Source organism: Gossypium hirsutum, chromosome D09, assembly GCF_007990345.1.
Source record: "Gossypium hirsutum isolate 1008001.06 chromosome D09, Gossypium_hirsutum_v2.1, whole genome shotgun sequence".
Taxonomy (NCBI): domain Eukaryota; kingdom Viridiplantae; phylum Streptophyta; class Magnoliopsida; order Malvales; family Malvaceae; genus Gossypium; species Gossypium hirsutum.
This window is the reverse complement of record NC_053445.1, coordinates 2046740-2066567: the sequence shown is the minus strand read 5'-3', so window position 1 is coordinate 2066567 and position 19828 is coordinate 2046740. Positions and strand designations below refer to the sequence as shown.

The window sequence follows — 19828 nt, the reverse complement described above, 5'->3', positions numbered from 1 at the left end:
TTGTGCTAACCCAACAATAACTATAATTATATTTAACATAATGTTAGTATAGAAATTTTATAAGAGCACCACCTATGCCAAAAGACAACACTCTTAGAGTAATAAAAAGCTTTTCTCTTATACCATTTTACACAATTTTGCCATTACCAAAGCCTCACATCTCAAAGTCTTAAGCTTTCTTATACCCTACAATTGCATCTTATTCTCTCTAAAAAATAAATAAATTGGTCCTTTTATATTAATTAAAAAAATAAATTGATCTTTTCAATTAAAAATTTTATCTATTTGTACAATTAAAAACTGACATGGCTGATGAAATAATCAGATAATGATACGTGGTGTGCTTCATATACATCATGTTAGCGTACATGAATCAGTTTTTAATAGTAAAAATTGATGAATTTTTTACAGAAGAACTAGTTTTCTCTTTTATATAACATACAAGAATTAATTTACCTATTTTTTTAATAGAGAGGGTAAAATGTAATCTGACTCTTAATACAAATGTAATATAGTTTCACCGAAAAACACACTATATTTATTATCTTCTTATAGTTCAACTTTCCACTTAAAGAAATTAGAAGAAAAAGTAAATAATAATAAAATCACTTTCTTCTAGGCTTGTAAGGAGTGGAAGAACCCAGTTTTGTAGTAGATGAAGAAGATGAAGATGAAGGTGACAATACAGGCCTATGATTATGCTTCTTTTGATCAGCTTTATCTTTGTAAAATGCTTCTAATAACTCTTCTTTCAGTTCAGTAAATCGTCTTTTCTTCACTCTTTGTTCTTCGGAACTGCCATCTTCAAAGAAAGAAGGATCCGACATATCATCCACCAAGAACTTGTCAAGCACTTCAGCACAATGTGGGAAATATCGCCTCCCAGTTTCCACTGCCATTTACAGTTCAATATTGTTCACAAAAATATCTCCAAATGGTCTAATGATTTACTACAAACAGTGTGAATCTAGAAAATATTTTAGGATGGGTAGGAAATTGAATCATAATTTTTTGAGAGGAAAAAATATAATTTTATCTATGATTTTGTCATTTTTGAAAATGATTAAATTACTTTTATGTTATTTTAGAGGATTCAAAATGCTTCCTCAACTGTTAAATGGGAGGATAATGCGTTTCAGTTCACTCGAACTCACGACCTCCTACACTTGTAACAATACCAATGCATTTTTTTGAGCAGCCCTTGCCTACCCTTTGTATTCGGTGGTGTAACCGAATAATTGGATTATGATCTAGACAGTTTAATGCTTTTTTTATTATTATTTTTATTTTTTAAATATTTTATTATAAAATATTTAGAGCTACTCATAACCCTTTCTAATCTTTAAATAAATAATAAGCATACTTCAACACGCTCGAACCTACGTCTTCCTATACTAATAATAATATCAATGCAAGCCGAGCTAAAACTCAATTGACTAATTTTTTTTAAATACTTTAGACACTAATTACAAAATAATGCATTTGGGGTTAACGTTAATATTTTTAATATAAGATTAAAATTATAAAAGTGCTTTTTTGAAATAAATTTTTGAATTTATATGTATATATATAGAGAAAACAGATTTGTTAGTGGTTGAATTAATTTTTTATATCTTCGTTAGGGGAAAAGGCGTTTGAACTCTAAATATGGTAGATGTATCATTTAATCCTTTAAAATTTTATAAAATTATATGTTCGTATAATGGTAAAAATTATATTTTATCTCTCTTAAAATTTATAATTCATCTCTAATTCTCTAAAGTATTTTTTTTTTTGGTTTCGTACATATTCATTAGAATGTCCAATGATACTTGTTTTAATTGGTTGAAGTAGTTGGTCCGATCAGATTTTAATTCTTTGAATTTTTTATAAAATGCTTATACTTACTTATAGTTCCTCTCAAACCCTAAGTAGGAGGATAAATGCACTTTAATGCACTCAAATTCGCATCTTTTTACACTGACAATAATGTCGATATTAATTGAGCTAAGACCTAATCAGCATTCTTTTGAAATGAATGTAGCTACAAATTAGAAAATAGGGGATGTGTATGAAAGCGTGATATACCTGTTCTAAAGAGGGTTTGCAATCTCAAATGAAGCCTTCTGGTGTGTGATGTAGGTGATTCGTTCAAATCAGCTTCACTTATGTTTGAATCTGCCTCTGCAATTTCCATGGCTACCTTGGCTTCCGCAGGATACAACAACCTTGCAAATGATACTGACAAAATTCAACAAAATTTATTACCATTCAACCTTCAACGTTCTCTTGTTAAAAATTTATTAGTCATCTTATTAGTGTATGAAATAACTGGTATGTTATTCGGATTCGGATATCATTGCTGAAGAATGTTATATCTTTAATTTGGGTATATTCATTATTTTTTTTCAAAATTTTCTTAAATTTAAAAGTCAACAAATAAATTAATCACTGAATTATTCAAAAGTTAAAAGTTACTCATAGTAGAGTTTTAGTGTATCTAGTAACTATTATTCAAAAGTTACAGGTTATTATTGGATAGTTAAGGTATTAGTCATGGTGATTGCATATCAGCTGTTGTTAGTGTATTTAGTAACTATTATGTTACTCGGATTTAGAAATTATCGTCGAACAATGTTTTTTTAGTAACTGAAATATTTTCGGTTAATTCGATAAATTTTTAATGGACAGAACATAATTAATAACATTTCATCTTTTTATAATAAATAATTTTATATATGCAACAAAATATTAAAATTATTGGTTACCTATAAACTAATCACAATTGGTAATTTTTAGCTATTCACACGACTTGTTTGTTGTAAAAAGAGGGAACATTTTTCACTTATTTTGAAAATGTCTTATTTTTTATAAGAGTTTTTACTATTTGTTAATTTCATGTTTAAATTTCTACTAATTATTCTTTATTTTGTGTCTAACTATTTTAAAGCATATGTTTGAAATAAGCTTTTTCCTCGTGTTATTACACTAATAACCAAACGTAAAGTTATTAATTAATTTACGTAAATTACATTAGTAGTCACCAAACTCTGGGTTTTTTTCTTTTTTGGTTACTCAACTATTTCTTTTTTGAGTTTTTTCATTTTTTTGACAAAAAATAAAAATAAATAAATAGTTGACCATTTTGTAACATTTCATAGTTAAGTGACTAAAAATGAAAAAAAAAAACATAGTTGGATGACCTCTAACATAATTTACCCTAATAAGTTTAGAATAAACTACAGTCAAAGTTTCTCAATTATAAGTAAATTTACACTTGAGTGATCCAATCTCAAAAAGATACAAAATAGCAACTAAACTATATAAAAGAGTTGATTACTAGAAAGTTAAGTTTCTAATATGTACATTAACTCACTATTCATAGTAGGGTTTTATATTTTCCATAGGTTAATTCAATCAAAATCAAATGATAAAAATATGTATTTCAAGGATAAAATAGCATTGGATATTCGGAATATTTCTAAGAAAACTAAAGGCACAATTTTCAGAATACTTACCTCGATTTTCATAGTAATCCAGTTTCATGTGTAAATCATAAGCAATCACTTGCGTAGGAACTCCCAAATTCTCAGATTCCGAGCACCGCATCTTCGCCTCAAGTACATCAATACACAAACGATCTTTATTCGATGGCGCCCCTTGTTTTTTTTTCTCATTATAATCCTTAACCCGAGTTAATCTCCTACAAATATCAACAGCAGTTCGGCCATCCAATGTAGTTTCCGTCACATTCGCTCCTTTATTCAGCAACGCCACCAGCACTGATGGTTCTTTACGTCTAGCGGCTACGTGAAGAGCCGTGAATCCTCGGTGGTCTTTGAGATAGACGTTAGCTAGCCCGAGACAAAGTACCTCACTAACAATCTTGGGATCACAATAGGCAACAGCATAGTGAAGTGCATAAGCTTCATCTAATGTGACATTTGATTCCCTTAGGAGAAGCTCCAATAGTTCAATATCATCAGAATCTAGTGCTTTATGGATTCTCTTGATTTTCGTTTCGTGGACCAAGTCGGATTCGACCAGCTCAGGTACGAGTCGGAGTGACCGAATCTTGGCATAAACTTCGGGAGGTAGTTCTTTCTCGAGACACACATTGTCGAGGTCAGATTTTGCTACTCTTTCGATGCATTGAGATAAAAGCTGGTTTAGTTGATAGTGAAAGGCAGCTACGAGAACTGGGATCACATCTTCTATAAGAGCCTTCTCAACAATGTTCAAAAGATGACGCTTTATTTATACAAGGAAGTTGAGTCAGTAACATCTTTGCCAAGAATAGTATTATTAATATTCTTCTTCTTCATCATATTCACATACTATTATAAATATAATTGTAGATTTAATTTATATTTTCTAATTGAATTATTTTAAGTTTTTATACTAATTCTATATGTGACACACTACGTGTAATTATTTGTTTATTCAATTAATTACATAAGTTTCTAATAATAAAAATTTTAACAAAAAAGACCAATTTAATTTAGATCAAACATGTAGAGAATGATTTGCTCAGTTTTTTTGAATAAATGGGGGCAAACATGTATGCATCAAATATAGCTAATTCCCAACAAAAAAATTTAGGTAGTTACCTGCACGAGCAAAACCAATTCCTTCGTGTGGAAAGTTGCAGAAGCATACATCAACTCCAAAGCATAATTTATAAGAGGGCCACAAGCATCATGGGAACAGCTCTCATCTACACATGTTGAAACATCCCTCGGTGATGCTTTAATCTTCCCTGTGTACAAATACTGCAAGAACACTTTAAAAGCTTCATATCCCACTTTACCAAATGGCAGTATTTCAGACATCAGATACTTTGGTTTCCGACCATCTTTGGGATCTTGTCGGAAAAGTTGATGAAAGTAAGGGCTTCGAGCAGCTAGGATACACCTATTGACACTCACAACAACATTGCCTTCCACTACTATCTCAGCATCATTGTAGTTCTCATATTCCTCGTTAATCACTAAGTTTTCAAGGTTGCCACTGAGCTTGTTTAGGCTCAAATTTTCAAGGTCCGTCTCTTCAGGATCCGAACTAGCTCCCATTAGGTGACTCCCAGACCCGAACCCGGATCCATTTGATAGATAAGAGGTGGATGGAAAGGTTAAAGAAGATGAAATCTCGCTTCCATAGTCCATGTTTTTGTTAATCTAATAGGTGATGAAATATACTATACAAAATAAGAATAATAGCAAGAAATAAGCTAGCAAAAGTCCTTTTTTTTTTTCCAAAAAAGAAAATAAATTAAGATTTACAAATTACCCAGTTTTATACAGGACCAAAGAATCTCCAAATCCATGAAAAAAGGCTGAAAAAGAAAATCTGAAATTAACAAAGAAAATAAAGGAAGAAAACAGGCTATGACCTTACTCGAAAACCACTCAAGCGAATTTTGGATACTGAAGTGGAAGAACCAGACAGGGTTAAGAAGAAGAACAAATCTTAAAGACAGTTGACTGAGAAATAGAAGTATTTCAAGTAGGTTCTCAACGAAATTTTAAGTGTTTTTTTTCGACTGCACTAATAGTGGGTAAGATTTTATTTTAATCATTTAATTAAAAAAATTTACAATTTAAATATTGAATTATTTGAAATTTTTTTATCTAAGTTATTAAACTATCCAAAAGTTTTTATTTAAATTACTTGATTGTTAAATTTTTTCTTAAAGAAAAAAAAAATACTAGTGAGCTCTAAGCTACAATTCAACAATCAGTATGGTAAGTTAATATCTATCGACAAGTAGAAGAACATACTTTAGATCTAATGTTCAGTGTTGAAGATCAAAGGAAAAATTGTTTGAATTTTGATTTGTAAATTTGTGACGTTCAAAACTGTTTCATGAAAAAAAACTTGAAGTACAAAAAACAAAGAAAAAAAGAGCTTTCTCGATTGGTGTAAAAAATGCTAGAAAATCATTTAGCATCGATTTTAATAGTCCATTAATTCAAATAAAATTTTTTGAATAATTTAATAATTAAATTATATTTTTTTAATTAAATGAAAAAAAATTTAACCTATGGTGTAAAATTTTTTTTTTTTGGTTGTTTAGAATTTTAACTTTGATTTGAGTTGGTGGATAGTAATGAATCTAACTGTTACAAGCATTGTTGTCATATCTTGTTGTAAAGTTAGGCAAAGAATAAAATAGAAGAAAAGGGAAATTAAACAAGTAATATCCAAATAGTACAATAACAATAAAAATGACAGAAGATAAGCTTGTCGTATCCCGGATACAGGGAAAAGGATATATTCTGTTCTAAAGCAAAGATAATTAATCGGTGGAAAAAAGAAGTTCTTTATCTAGAAGGATTTGATCTTAATATATATATATATATATATATTAAGTTTAACTTAATTCTATATTTATTTTGGTTTGTCAATATTATTTTAAAAGTAATTAAAGTGTATTGTTATAATACACAAGTGATATCATATATTGAATAGTGATACCAAATATTGAATGGGTTCACATTATGAGATACGAAGAGTCTCTAGAACGAGAATGATTTATACCATGAATGGTGCGAAGAGTCGTTATATTGATGGTTTGAAAGACTTCGGGTTAAGTTTTTCGTACGGTATATACTATGTGTATAGCATCTCCTTTATCGCAATGCTAAGAAGATATTTATAGGAGGATGGTTGGGCACAAAGGTGAAGGCCCTATCTAGGGGTAAGTGTTCAATTGAATCAAATCGAATGAAAAAATTTCGAGTTAATCGAGTAGATGAATCTCATTTTATCATTCTAACTTGATTTTAAATTTTCTCAAATCGAGTCAAGTGAGATAAAATTCGAATCGAATCCAATCGAATCAAATATATTTGTTCGAGCTAAATTAATAAATGGACTTTGGATCCTTGTAACCACTGTCACCCACCCTAATTAAATTTTCTCACCGTAATCAAATTTGTTATTAACTTTCATATCCTCGTAATTTATTTATTAATCTTTTATATACGGTTAACTTCTTTTCTTGCTTAGTTGATTCAATTATCTTCTGAATTTTGTCACGATGTATTTTGAAATTCAAAAATATATTAAATATAAAAAATGTGATTTTTTTAATAAAAGTTATCTTAAAGATAAAATGTGAAATTGATATCAACAAATAATTTTAACACAAATATTTTATAGCATCATCAGTAATTCAATTTTAACATAAATTTATAAAGATTTAATATGATTAAACAATTCAATAATATAAATAGTACAAAATGTGAAATTTAATTTAATAATATTAATAGTAGATATAAATAAAATTATTACTATTTAGGTTTACAAGTTTTTTTGGATGATTTTTTATTTGGGGGTAAAGGGTGACAAATAAAAGTTTAGGAGGAAAATAAAAAGTTTTGAGGGTTGGGGGAGTAAAATTTTGAGGGGAAAGTAAATGGGGAAAATATTCAAAGAAAATTGGGGGGAAAATAGGTTTCGGGTAGATGGGGGATAGAATGGGAGAGGAGTAAAAGTTTTTGGGGAAAAGTGTGAGGGAGTAAAGTATTGGGGGAAAGTAAAAAGGTTTGAGGTTTGGGGTAAAAATGTAAAATATTATAGTCTAGTATTGGGTTTATTCGAATTATTCAAATTTGAAAATTAAACTCGATTCGAACTCGCAATTTGAAAAAAAAATTGAGTTGACTCAAATAACTCAAATAACTCTATTCGTTTAACTCGAAATTTGAAATTTTTTTCTATTTTTTGAGTCGAATCGAGTTTTGCTCACGCCTAGCTTTATTTATCTCCCCTAAAATGGGAATTTTTTGCTTTAAACTTCCCAAAATTTATAAAATTATAAGTTAATATATAATAAAATTATAGTTTGGCCCCTCGAAAAATGATGAAATTTAGAGTTAGTCCTAAACATGTAAAGATATAAGTCAATATAATAATGAAATTACATTTTAACTCTTATAAGAATATATAATTTGATCTTCCCTTCTCAACAGGACAAAATTTTAGCTTCCCCCATGGTTGGGTATGGGTTACAGCCATTGAGATCTCTACTCCATGGGTGCCATGGAGTAGAGATCCGAATGTATTTCTAGAGTTGACTTGAAGAAATTAGACGAGGAGCTAGTTAGGCCTGGACGTGATGACTGACAGATGTTGTTAGGAACTCTTCAACATATATCTTTATAGGATTGTGTGCATCTACTCAGTGTAACATGATGTTTAAGAAAAAATTATTACTTTCTAGCGAGATCATAAGACAAAGCTCCCACTCAATATTTTAAAATCATGCAAGATTTTTATTTCTGATTTCAATCATGAATGATTAATAAATGCATGATAAGTACATGTGACATTCTTTTCCTAAATTATATGACATGTTTATCATACATATGCATGAACATACTTTGTAGTCAATTTAAATATCATCATGAGATCACAGAAAAGCATAAAATTAAATGACTTTAACCAGCCAAAGTTTTCATAATTTCATCCTATAAAATAAAAAAAAAATTAAAATTACAATTATTACCCCCAAAGCATACTTTTGGTCTTCTAGGTGAAAGACAAATATCTTGATTTCTAGGGTTTTTTCCTGAAACCACAAATTACTTGAAAACTATCAAAGGGATCTATTGTCACCACCACAGACTTCTAATACCTCTACGGTTTACGTTGTCGTCATCACGTCACATCGTTGCCACCATAGTACTACCTGTGGCCACCACCGTTGGATCATCAATAACCAGCGCCATTGAAACACTATAAGACTTTTTTTGCTTGGTTGGGTCGGGTTTGTATCGAATCAATCAGTCTTGGATGCATCTCGGCTCTCCAAGATTCATTGAAAAAATCAGTTGCATAATACTTATGTCCGTTTTCAGTTCACATGGATTATTCTAAAAATAAATAAATAAATAAAAATAAGTCCTACATGGAGATGATAGTCCACGATCTAATTACATATCTTGAAAAAAATATTAAAATAATAATTACAACCACTTTAATTTCTAGTAATCACGATTTTAGAAAAATTACTTTATCATATAAAAAATAAAATACATACACTCACATACATAACCCTAAACATGCTTATAATTACAAGAATGTCACATCTTATAAAAAATTAACCAAACATGAATAAGAGAGAAATTTCAGTATTGATTTATACTATAAACATAGCACAACTTGACTCTGATGTTAATTGTTGGAAAAATCTGATTTGAAAATGATTTTCTTGCACAAAGGGAAAATAAAAAGTTGAAAATCAAATCGGTTTGTAATATTTATAGCAATAAAATTTTCTCATTAAGCACCTATGCTTTGTGCGAGATGGATCTTTGACGTTCCCGACTTTCAACTAAATGACCTTCTCCACTATCATCATACCAAGAATCGTTTCGAGTGTGGGCTCCAACAATTACAAATCAAACACAGAATCAAAAATAATTTTCTTACTTTCATTAGGAAAGCAAATCTCTCTCTTATAGAAACCGGTAAAATTGTTATTCTCAAAAAATAGAATTTATACTTAGAAATAAATTATGGCTATTTTCAGGTAAAATAACAATATCTCAAAATTGTGTAAAACTTATGTATTTCAACCTTACGAGTGTCATCTATTTAATGAGAGAGATAGAGGAACCCTAGTTGAATTAGTAAAATACAAATAATACTTATTTAATACAAATAATACTTAGATCAGGAGAGTGGGGTGGCTAACCCTAGTTAAATACACTAGGGTTTCCGCCCCTCATACATATTATGAGGGGTTTTGGGCCTCTCCTATATTGGGTTCAATTATATGTGTTTCCTAAACTTTTAACCCGATACTTTATAATTTAATCCAACCCAATATATATTTTTTATTTTCTAAAATAAATATTATTTATTAAATTAGTTTAAATAAATTAATTTTCCAATTCAATAATTTTTAACTCAATTCTAATTCCGTTAAAGTAATAACAACTTTATCATAAAAGAATATATGAGAAATATATATTTAATTTCTACATTCAACGGATTCACAATGACCAATAAATTTAATTCTATTTTTGAACTTCAATTATTTACTTAAATAATAATTCGGAAAACTTAAATTAATTCTCAAGTCATTTCCATACTTAGTGAGAAACCACATTCATTTTCGAATATAACCTATTTCTCTAACTTTATAATTTTTTATCAATTTCTTTCCCAATACAATTGATTTCTAGTTTCAATGAGCTAGCGGAGGGATCGATTGGACATACATAATTGTGGCCCAAATGGTTTATAATTAAGTTCATGCTTTTCGCCTATTAATATGATCCAACCCAATTCAGTTTTTCTATTTTCCAAAATAAACTTTAATATTTATATAAAATAATTTTTTTCATCCCTATTTTACCCCCAACAAAATTTTGACGATTTTACCCCTGTTAAAATTTTGACGATTTTACCCCTGGTAACATTTTGATGATTTTGCCCTTGGTAAAATTTTGAGAAAATATACAGTATTTCACAACTCAACATGTTCTCTATGACCAAATAGTCTATTTTCATTTTCGGACTTCAAAACAGTCCAAAAATAAACTTATTTTTTCGGTCATTTTTTAAGTAATCCATATAGGATTGCAAATTTTATTTTCATTTTCATTTCCATTTTCATTTTTGGAAACCTACATTCATTTCCAAATGATTTCATTTCTCCATTTTAGAGAAAACCATAATTATTCTTGAATGTATTCCATTTCTCTTTTTCTATTCATTTTGTTAATTTCTATTCAAACATGCAATTTATTTTTTGTTTCAACGAGCTAGTAAAGGGACTGACTGGACATATGTAGTTAAGGCTCAAATGATTTATAATTAAGTTTCGGCTTTTCTCCTATTAATTATAAACTCATTTAGTCATGAAGTCATTCCACTATAGTATCGTGGCTGAGCTCTCCCCAGCGACATACCATTACGAGAAGAACTACTCAGTGCTCGTCCAATGCCTTGTCATTAGTGTGTTACCCTTAAAGTGTACGAGTCATGCATACATAGTCCGTCATCCATTCAGGATTTAGGTATGCTACACTATGAACGTCACATGTAAATAAATCCATAAACGGATTCAAGATTTATTCTACTTGGGTATTGTCTGATGTACTATTAGTCCTATTAGCCACATCTATGTCTCTATCTTCTAGGAGTCATCCACTTCGATGTTCAAGACAAGACATCTCCCTAATTAGACTTGAAGATAACATATTAGTCTCTCAATCGGTTTGCTCATTTCTGATTAGACTAAGGACATGTTTAGGCTTATCTACTAATACTAGTTGTCTTTCCGTACTACGATCCGACCACGTAATACCTTTTAGTATTAGATAAACATTAGACAACCAATGAGCAATATTTGCTTCCATTTTGTTTTGTATGTAAAAACCATGTGAGGACAATGATACAATGTATATTAATGTAATCAATGAACTTGTTTTGTTAACCAATCTATTTGACAATTTACAAGTTTACAGATGAATATACTACACTCAGGGCACTAGATCCAACAGTTACATGTCATTACGGAAGTTACTTGATCAGTACTCGTCCAATGACCTTGTTATAAGTGTGTTACCCTCATAGGGTATCCTTAATATCTTTGGAATAAATTCGTTCTCCCAATATGAAATAGGAATTAAGGGCTAGTTTAGCATTACTTTTGAGAAGTGCTTTAAAAAAGTACCATGGAAAAGTGATTTTGAGAAGTGCTTTTGAAAAGTTTGGTTTAAGATTTAAGTATTTAGTATTACTGTTAAAAAGTGTTTTTGAAAAATAAAATGTCCATTTCAGACATGGTGTTATAAAATAACAAATAAATATTTAAATAATGTTCAAATTGATTAATATTATGATATTTTAATAAGAATATAGAAAATAATTTATTATAATTTTTTGTTAATATTTTAATATATGAAAAAGAAATTTAAAATATTTTTTAAACAATTAATATTAATTATTTATAAAATTTAATTACTATATTTTAAATATTAAAATATAACTAATAAAATTTTAAACATATAATATTATTTATTTAAAATAAATTTCAATAGAAAAAAAATTACATATCCAATATAAATATTATATAAAATATTTTATAATGGTTCAAATTTTCATTTGGTCTTACAAGTGCTTTTCCCAAAAGCAAAAGCTAAAAAAAACTACTTTTGATTTTAGGTTCAAAAGTGTTTTTGAAAAACACTTCCGACTCTAAAAGTGCTTTTGGAAAGCACTTTTAACTCCAAAAGTTATTTGTTTAGTATTGCTTATGGTTTCAAAAGCACTTTTAATCCCAAAAGTACTTTTGAAAAGTACTGCTAAACACACCCGAAGTCATTCATCACAAAGACAAAAGACTCGTGTCACGTTTACTTTTCATCTATCATGTAATGCCAATGAGAGGATATTATTTACCCATTTCTTGGGTTATGACTTTCATTATCATGAATGGTGCTACATACTACAAAAGTCGTATACCCAAATAACAACTTTTGGTTCCATATCTATTTGAACTCAGGCTTTTACTTATATCAAAGTATACAAGTCATACATACATAGTCCATCATCCATTCAGGATTCAGATATGCCACACTATGAATATAAAAAAAATGAATAAATCCATAAATGGATTCCAGATCTATTCTACTTGAGTCATGTCTGATGTACTATCAATCCAGTTAGTCACATTTATGTCTCCATTTTTTAGGAGTCATCCGCTTCAATGCTTAAGACATAGCATCTCCCAATTGAACTTAATAGACAATATAGTAGTCTTTCAATTGGTTTGCTTATTTTTTATTAGGCTAAGGACTTGTTTAGGTTTATCTACTAATATAAATTATCTTTTCGTATTACGATCTGACCACGTAATACCGCTTAATATTAGTTAAACATTAGATAACCAGTGAACTAATATTTACTTCTATTTTACTTTATGTGCAAAAATCATTGAAGACAATATATAAAGGGTATTAATGTAATTCATTAAAAATTTTATTAAATCAATTTATTCTAAAAAATATAAGTATACAAGCGAATATGCTACACTTATGGAACTATATCCATATTTTATTAATGTAATTCATTTCCATATTTTATTTCTTTAGGTTTTGATGAGTTTTGCTTTTTTCAAGAAATTCTTTAAATTTAATGCAGTTTTTAATTTACGGGCTAAACCTTATTACATAAGGTAATTGATATATAATGTTAATTCAATTATAGTTGACCAAAATTTGTGCAATTGAAATTATGCCATTAAAATTATTCATTGCAAAAAAGAATACATTAGGGACAACATGACTCTAAACTTAAATTATACATTATTTAAAATTAATTGCATTAATTTTATTAATGATCACACTGAATTACTGAATTTATAATTTGCTTAATGCATGCTATGATTATGGATTATTTATCTGTCCCCTTTTTGGGTTCTTGAGATGATTCCACAAAGTACATTTAAGTAATATTATATGTTTAAGATAATTAAAATTAGTTAAAAAAATTTACTCATACAATACTCTGATTTTATTCAAAAATAAAATAAAGGGATTAGGGTTTACTCAAATGTGTAATTTGTGTGAAAGGGATTTGTGCCATTTATATATCTCTATGTTTGACGATAATAAGGAATGGAAAATTCGTATTTTTATTATTCACTTAATAAAATATATTTGTCGGTTAAGTTTTAATTTGATTAGTATTGACATTATTGTTAATAGAAGAGGACATAGATTCGAATCGCTGAAATACATTATTCTCCTATTTATGAGTTAGGGAAGGACTATGAGTAGTTCTATGCATTGTGTCAAAACGAGTAAATATGATCAGAACCTATAATAAGATTGTTAAAAAAAATTAATTGTGAAAATCAGGGTTTTCTAAAACTGGAAATTGTTTGTTACTATCTATATAATAAAATATAAATTCTCAAATCAAAATTGTTTACAATTATTTCGCTAAATATTGTTATATTTTTGCACACATTTATTAACACTAGATCTTAAAGATGTAGGGTCTTTTTGGATGGGCGTTTACCTCCAGTACGACGCATTTAGTTTTTTTTTTTTTTCTGTTTCATGCTATAGTATTTAATCTCATTATCACCGTTGTTTTTATACTAACTATAAGTATACGCATCGCTCATCCAAAGGGCCTCTTAATAAATAATAAGTGAATTTTTATTTGCATTCCATCAGGAGCGTAGCCCTGCCAGCACCCCTAAAATGGAAAAAAATTTATTTAGACCATCTAATTTTTTTAATTTTAAATTAGTAAAAGTAAAATTACACTTTGGCCCCCTAAAAATGATAAAAATTGATTTAATCCTTTAAAAATTATAAAAATATAGACTATTAAAATGATAGAATTATATTTTACTATCATAAAAATTATAATTTAATTTCAACCCTTAACTTCACTGTTTTTATTTCATCGTTAATTTTGTTTTTGCATAAGAAATTTTGTGTACACATCACTATTTTTCCGAAACATCAAATCCACTTGTCTATCACACAAATTCTGTTGATTTTTCAATTATTCATTTGGTTTCATGAACTAATTTAAGTTTATATATCAAACACTATAATATGTATAATTTAATTTGCAATTCTTTTAACATATATATAATTTTTTTATATGAATGAGTATTTAATATGGTACATAATTAGCGGGTCAAAATGATACTTTGTGCAAACTTGCGGCTTAATATATATATATAATTGGTAATTAATTGTAATCGATTATTTATATAATTGATATAAAGAATTTTAAAATAAACAAAACTTGAAAAAAGTGAAAACTTTATTTCTTATAAAAACAATAAATTTGATAATCACCCCATCAAATAGGATGCAAAGAATAAATATGATTGCAATAAACATGATGCTTTATAGTGAACTGGTAAATCTAATTAACAGTTGATATAAAACAAATTGTATTATATGTATATATAGATTTATGAGTTCTATTATGGTAAAAGTACTTACAATAGAACATGAATCAAACCCAAAATAGAATGAATGACAAAATCGATCAAGCATGCAAATGGGAATATTACAACAAATCTAAAGAGAGAGTTTATGCTAATTCCTAAACTATAAGGATTAAGATGCAAATAATCCAATTTCACAATTAAACAAATATGCAATCAATGTAGTTGATTAATATTCATGTTAATAATGGATTCGTAGTTCAGGGGACTAAATGTCTAATTTTCTTATTTAGTTCAATTTTACCTAAATAAGCAATTTATTTCAATTTATCTCTCGGTCTCACTAGATTAAACCAAACTAAGTGAATTATTACACAATAAGCTCTCCTCTCCATCTCACCTATCTAAATATTTCCCTAGAGTTGCCAATTCTAAGTTTTCAATTTAATTCAATCTAATCCAATTTTTACGATCTAGTCCCTAAACATGAAATCCAACATTTCACAGTTCAATCAATCAACTACTCAAAGAATTAGTTCATACCCATCACAAAATCAATACACCCAGTCAATTTCTTGCTAAGATCAAACAAGAAAGTAACCGAAATTAAAGAGCGTTTAGAAATTGGTCAGTGTAATTGTCAAAAATCCTTGAATTGATGAACAAATAATGCTGGAATTCCACAAATATCGAAAGCCCAATAGTCAAAATGTGTAAACGGATAACTAGAACACAAAAAATATGAGAAAACCTTTAAAAAAATCTGTAAGGAATAAAGTGGTCCCTGTACCTTTGCTAAGAAAATTATAAGGTTGCAGGGAAAATCAAAGGAAATTAAAAAAAAGTCTAATCTAAAACGTCTATTTCTAAAATTCTATATCTAGAATGTTTTATAAATTATATTCTAACACTATTTAGACAATAATGTCTTCTCAAATTATTCATGTCTTGTTAAACATCGGTGTGGCGACATCTACATGCTAGTATTAAGACAACTTTTATAGTTTTGACATTTGGAGTTTTTGGACCATTGGTGTCGCAACAATGATAATCGGTGTCGTGACCTTGTGCATAGTTTGGCTCGATTCTCCATCTTTAGGGATTGTGGTTGGAGTTGCGACATCACCAAACCAGTGTTGTGATCATGGAGGCTAGGGTCATGACTTCGGTTGTAGTTCACTCGAGACTACAATTCTTGAAGGTTACTCCTTAGTCGATGGAAAATGCATTGGTATCGTAACATTGACTCCTCAATGTCACGACCTTGACTCCAATTTAAACTCATTTTCTCATTTTTTTTCCATCAATTAAGTACCTGAAACAAGCTCCACTAAGAGATTAAGTCTTTAATGATATCTACTTGCCATTTTATTTAGAAGAACATGAAAATACGATAAAAACTAAAACTAAAGTGAAAGTCTATTAAACATGAAAACAATTTTTGTTAATTTCTTTTATTTTAGTTCTTAAATCAGTATTGTTTTATATTGCTCACCTTTAATGTTGAGTGAAAAAGGAGGATAAAAAGAAGGCTAACTTAAGTTTTTCAATTTCAACCAAAAAAAAGTTGAGGAACTCACCCAACATGTTGTAAGGCTTGTTCGAGAATGTTCTTAGAAGTTGAAAAACACTTTTAGACAGTTAAAGCAATGCTAAATAGATTATGGTTTCAAGAAGTACTTATTAACCCAAGTTGGCATCAACTTGCTTTAATTGTTTGGGGTGAAAGTTACTCTTACCCACTCAAGTACAAAGTGCAGTAATGTAAGCCTTGATTCAAGCATAGCTTTGAGGTATATTTGTAAACTATCGGTAGCTGTTAAACCATTTTTCAGACCCCTATTTTAATAAAACATTGTAGAGTAAATTCCTTAAATGAATTATTTCTGATTTCCGTTTTTGGTCTTTTAATTATATTAAAGTAAGTTATAGCCTATCATCTATCTTTTGTTTTTTTTTTTAATTATGCATATGCTATTCCTGTGATCAGAAGTGAGTAAAACTAGATTCGATTTCAATTTTTTAAAAAAAAAATCCAATTTCGAGTTAATCGAATCGAGTTATTCAATTTTTTTAGTCAACTCAAATAAGTACTTTGAGTATCAAGTTCGAGTGGAGTTGAATTTTACCATTTGAATAACTCAAATAACATATTAGTGTAAATACCCCTTTGATCCCTATCAATTTTGTAAATGAGTAAATTGGTCTCCCTCAATAAAAATTACAAAAATAATAAAAATAATTTTCACAAAATTTAAAATAATTTTTAAAATTCAAAATATTTGTAAAAATTTCAAAATTTACATTTTTAAAAATTATAAAAATTCTAAAGAATAGATAAAAAAAGTTAAAAATTTTAAAAAAATATAAAATAATAATTTTGGGACCTAAATAAGTAAATTAACTATTTTAGTTTATCACAGTAAAATATTTATTTTTTCTATTATCTTCTTTTGAAAATATTTTCAAATATATATGATTTCTAATTTATGTGCTTTAACATTGAATTCATTATATTGTAACAATATTTTAATTTAACATGCTTAATTTTTTAATTTAACTCGAACCATTTTACTTGATTCGACTCGACTCGAATTATATTTCACTTGACTCAATTCCAAAAAAAATTCAAATCGAGTTAGAATAATAAAATGGGACTCGTTAACTTAGCTAACTCGAAACTTTTTTACTCGATTCAATCAAATATTCACCTCTACTTGCAAATTTTAGTGTGTTTCTTTTTTAAAGAAATGTGTCTTTGTTTTTCTCTGGTTTAATATTAATAAATTGTGAAATGTTAGTTTAATAGAAAAGATAAAGTAATTTCTAGGTGAGCTCGAATAATACAGATTTATCAAAAAATTTAGAAGTTGAATATTTTAATATGAGGTTGAAAATTTTAGTGTGAGCTTAGAGCGCAGATGGTGGTGTAGATTTATAAAGATTTTTGTTTAATTCCTCTGGGTGAGATTTGTAAAGGTTATAAATTCAAAAATAAAATAAAATGCCATTGAGTATGGTGTGAATAAGAATGTCTTTGTTTAGGTTTTTCATGGGAGAGTGAAATAATGTAGGTGAAGGAGATAGAGAAAGATTGTGAAAGAAATTGAAAGAATAGGGAAAAGAAAAAAAAGGAGAGAGCAAAATCTGATTTGATTCGAAAATTTTAATAAAAAGTTTAAATTTTAAATTAAATAGTTTGAGTTATTTGAGTTAATTAAGTTATTCGGATAAACTCGAATAAAAAATTAAAATTTTCTGTTTAATTCAAATATGAATTATACAATTCAAGTTATCCAAAAATTCGAATAAGAAAAGACAAAACTACGCTATTTTGATAAATATTTACCCTTTCTAAAGTTAAAGTCAAAACCATTAAGTTTAAAGGCAAAACTACATCATTTTGATAAATGTTTACTCATTAAGTTAAAAGACAAAACTATTATTTTTGTTTATGTAGTTAAATATTATTGTACTTCGTTTACTAGTTAAATAACCGGTCCATATAAACGTAACATTGAGTATAAATAATAGGATTCATTAACTTGACTCGAAATTTTTTGACTCAATTCAGTTCGATTCGAAAAAAATTCAAATTGAGTTCAGTTGTTAAAATAGGATTCATCAGCTTGATTAACTCAAATTTTTTTGACTCGATTCGACTTGACTCAACCGAATACTCACCCCTAATACAACGGGGAGAAGAGAGGAGGAAATTTTTAGGGTTAAAAAATAAAAGAGATAAGGATAAGATTGAAGGATTAAAAGGAAAATGAAAATATCAAAGTAAGGCTCCATTTGTTTCACTGAAAATGGCTTCTGGAAAATGACTTACATTTCTAGAAAAGCTAATATTTTCTGGTATTTGGATGAATCTGTGTAAAATATTTTCTTTTGTTTGGCAGGTTCTTTAAAAATATTTCATAAAATTCGTTTTCAATTAAACAAACATACATTTGAGATTTTTTTTTCATTATTTAATTGAGTTTATTTTATATCTATAATTTTATATTTTACATTGTTTTTACATATATTTAAAATATTTTGTTAAATATAGGTTCATTGCAACAATTATTTTTTAGTTACATGACTACCAACTGAGTATTTTTTTATTGAAAAATGTGACTTTAACAAAATTGACAAAAAAAATCAACAATGTCAGCAGTTGGACTTGATTTTCAAATCTAGAAAGTAGAGGGACTAAATTCTTGAAAATAAAAGTACAGAAACTAAATTGCAAATTTGTGAAGAGTATATAGACTTATGACATATTTTAACATTTATACTACAAAACATTTATTATTAATATATTTATAATTGTAATAAATATTTAGTATTAAAATATTAATATTGATATTTTCAATAATATGTGAATAATATTATTTAAAATTATTATTTTTAAAATTTACTATTAAAATAAAATTTAAATATTAAATAATTTATTAAAAATAATAAATTATATTAATTATATTAATAATTTATTATATGACTAAATATAAATAATTAAATACGTATGTTTAATAATATTAAAAAATATAATATTTTATATTAATATTTTAAATATTTTTAAAAATAAAAATAAAATTTATTACCAATATAATAATATTAAACTTGATTTAAGTTAATTTTTATATAGAAATAAAATTATCTATTGAGTAGCTCTTTTCTGGAAAATGACTTACGCTTCTCAAAAGAGTAAGTCATTTTACAAGGAAAAATACTTATTTTCCGTTGACCTGTAAGTCATTTTCCGTTGACCAAGCTATTTTCTATGAAACAAACACAGGAAAATACATAAAACATTTTTCATAAAATCTTTTACATGTAAACAAACGGACCTAAATGATAATTTAATAAATAAAATTTACAGCAGTAAATTATTTTATGGGAGAGTGTGAGATGCCGCCTGAA

At 27.8% G+C, this 19828-nt stretch overlaps 1 protein-coding gene across 1 annotated transcript; it reads right to left on the bottom strand.

The window, feature by feature from the left end:
* Positions 1-347: 347 nt before the first annotated feature.
* LOC107939029 (BTB/POZ domain and ankyrin repeat-containing protein NPR1) lies at positions 348-5494 on the bottom strand. Its single transcript, XM_041101551.1, has 5 exons — positions 5269-5494; positions 4590-5156; positions 3498-4230; positions 2068-2220; positions 348-892 (listed from the first exon to the last, which is right to left on the bottom strand). Exons 2-5 carry the CDS (start codon positions 5142-5144, stop codon positions 606-608), a joined length of 1728 nt encoding a protein of 575 aa, XP_040957485.1. The 5' UTR covers positions 5145-5156; positions 5269-5494; the 3' UTR covers positions 348-605.
* Between the last annotated feature and the right edge of the window lie 14334 nt (positions 5495-19828).

What these genes read in the sequence shown, in the direction of transcription:
- LOC107939029 (XM_041101551.1), bottom strand. Translation starts at nt 5,144, where the DNA reads ATGGACTATGGAAGCGAGATTTCATCTTCTTTAACCTTTCCATCCACC. An exon ending in AATTGGTTTTGCTCGTGCAG is followed by an intron (nt 4,231 to 4,589) that starts GTAACTACCTAA and finishes GTATAAATAAAG; the next exon opens with CGTCATCTTTTGAACATTGT. An exon ending in GGATTACTATGAAAATCGAG is followed by an intron (nt 2,221 to 3,497) that starts GTAAGTATTCTG and finishes GAATTTTGTCAG; the next exon opens with TATCATTTGCAAGGTTGTTG.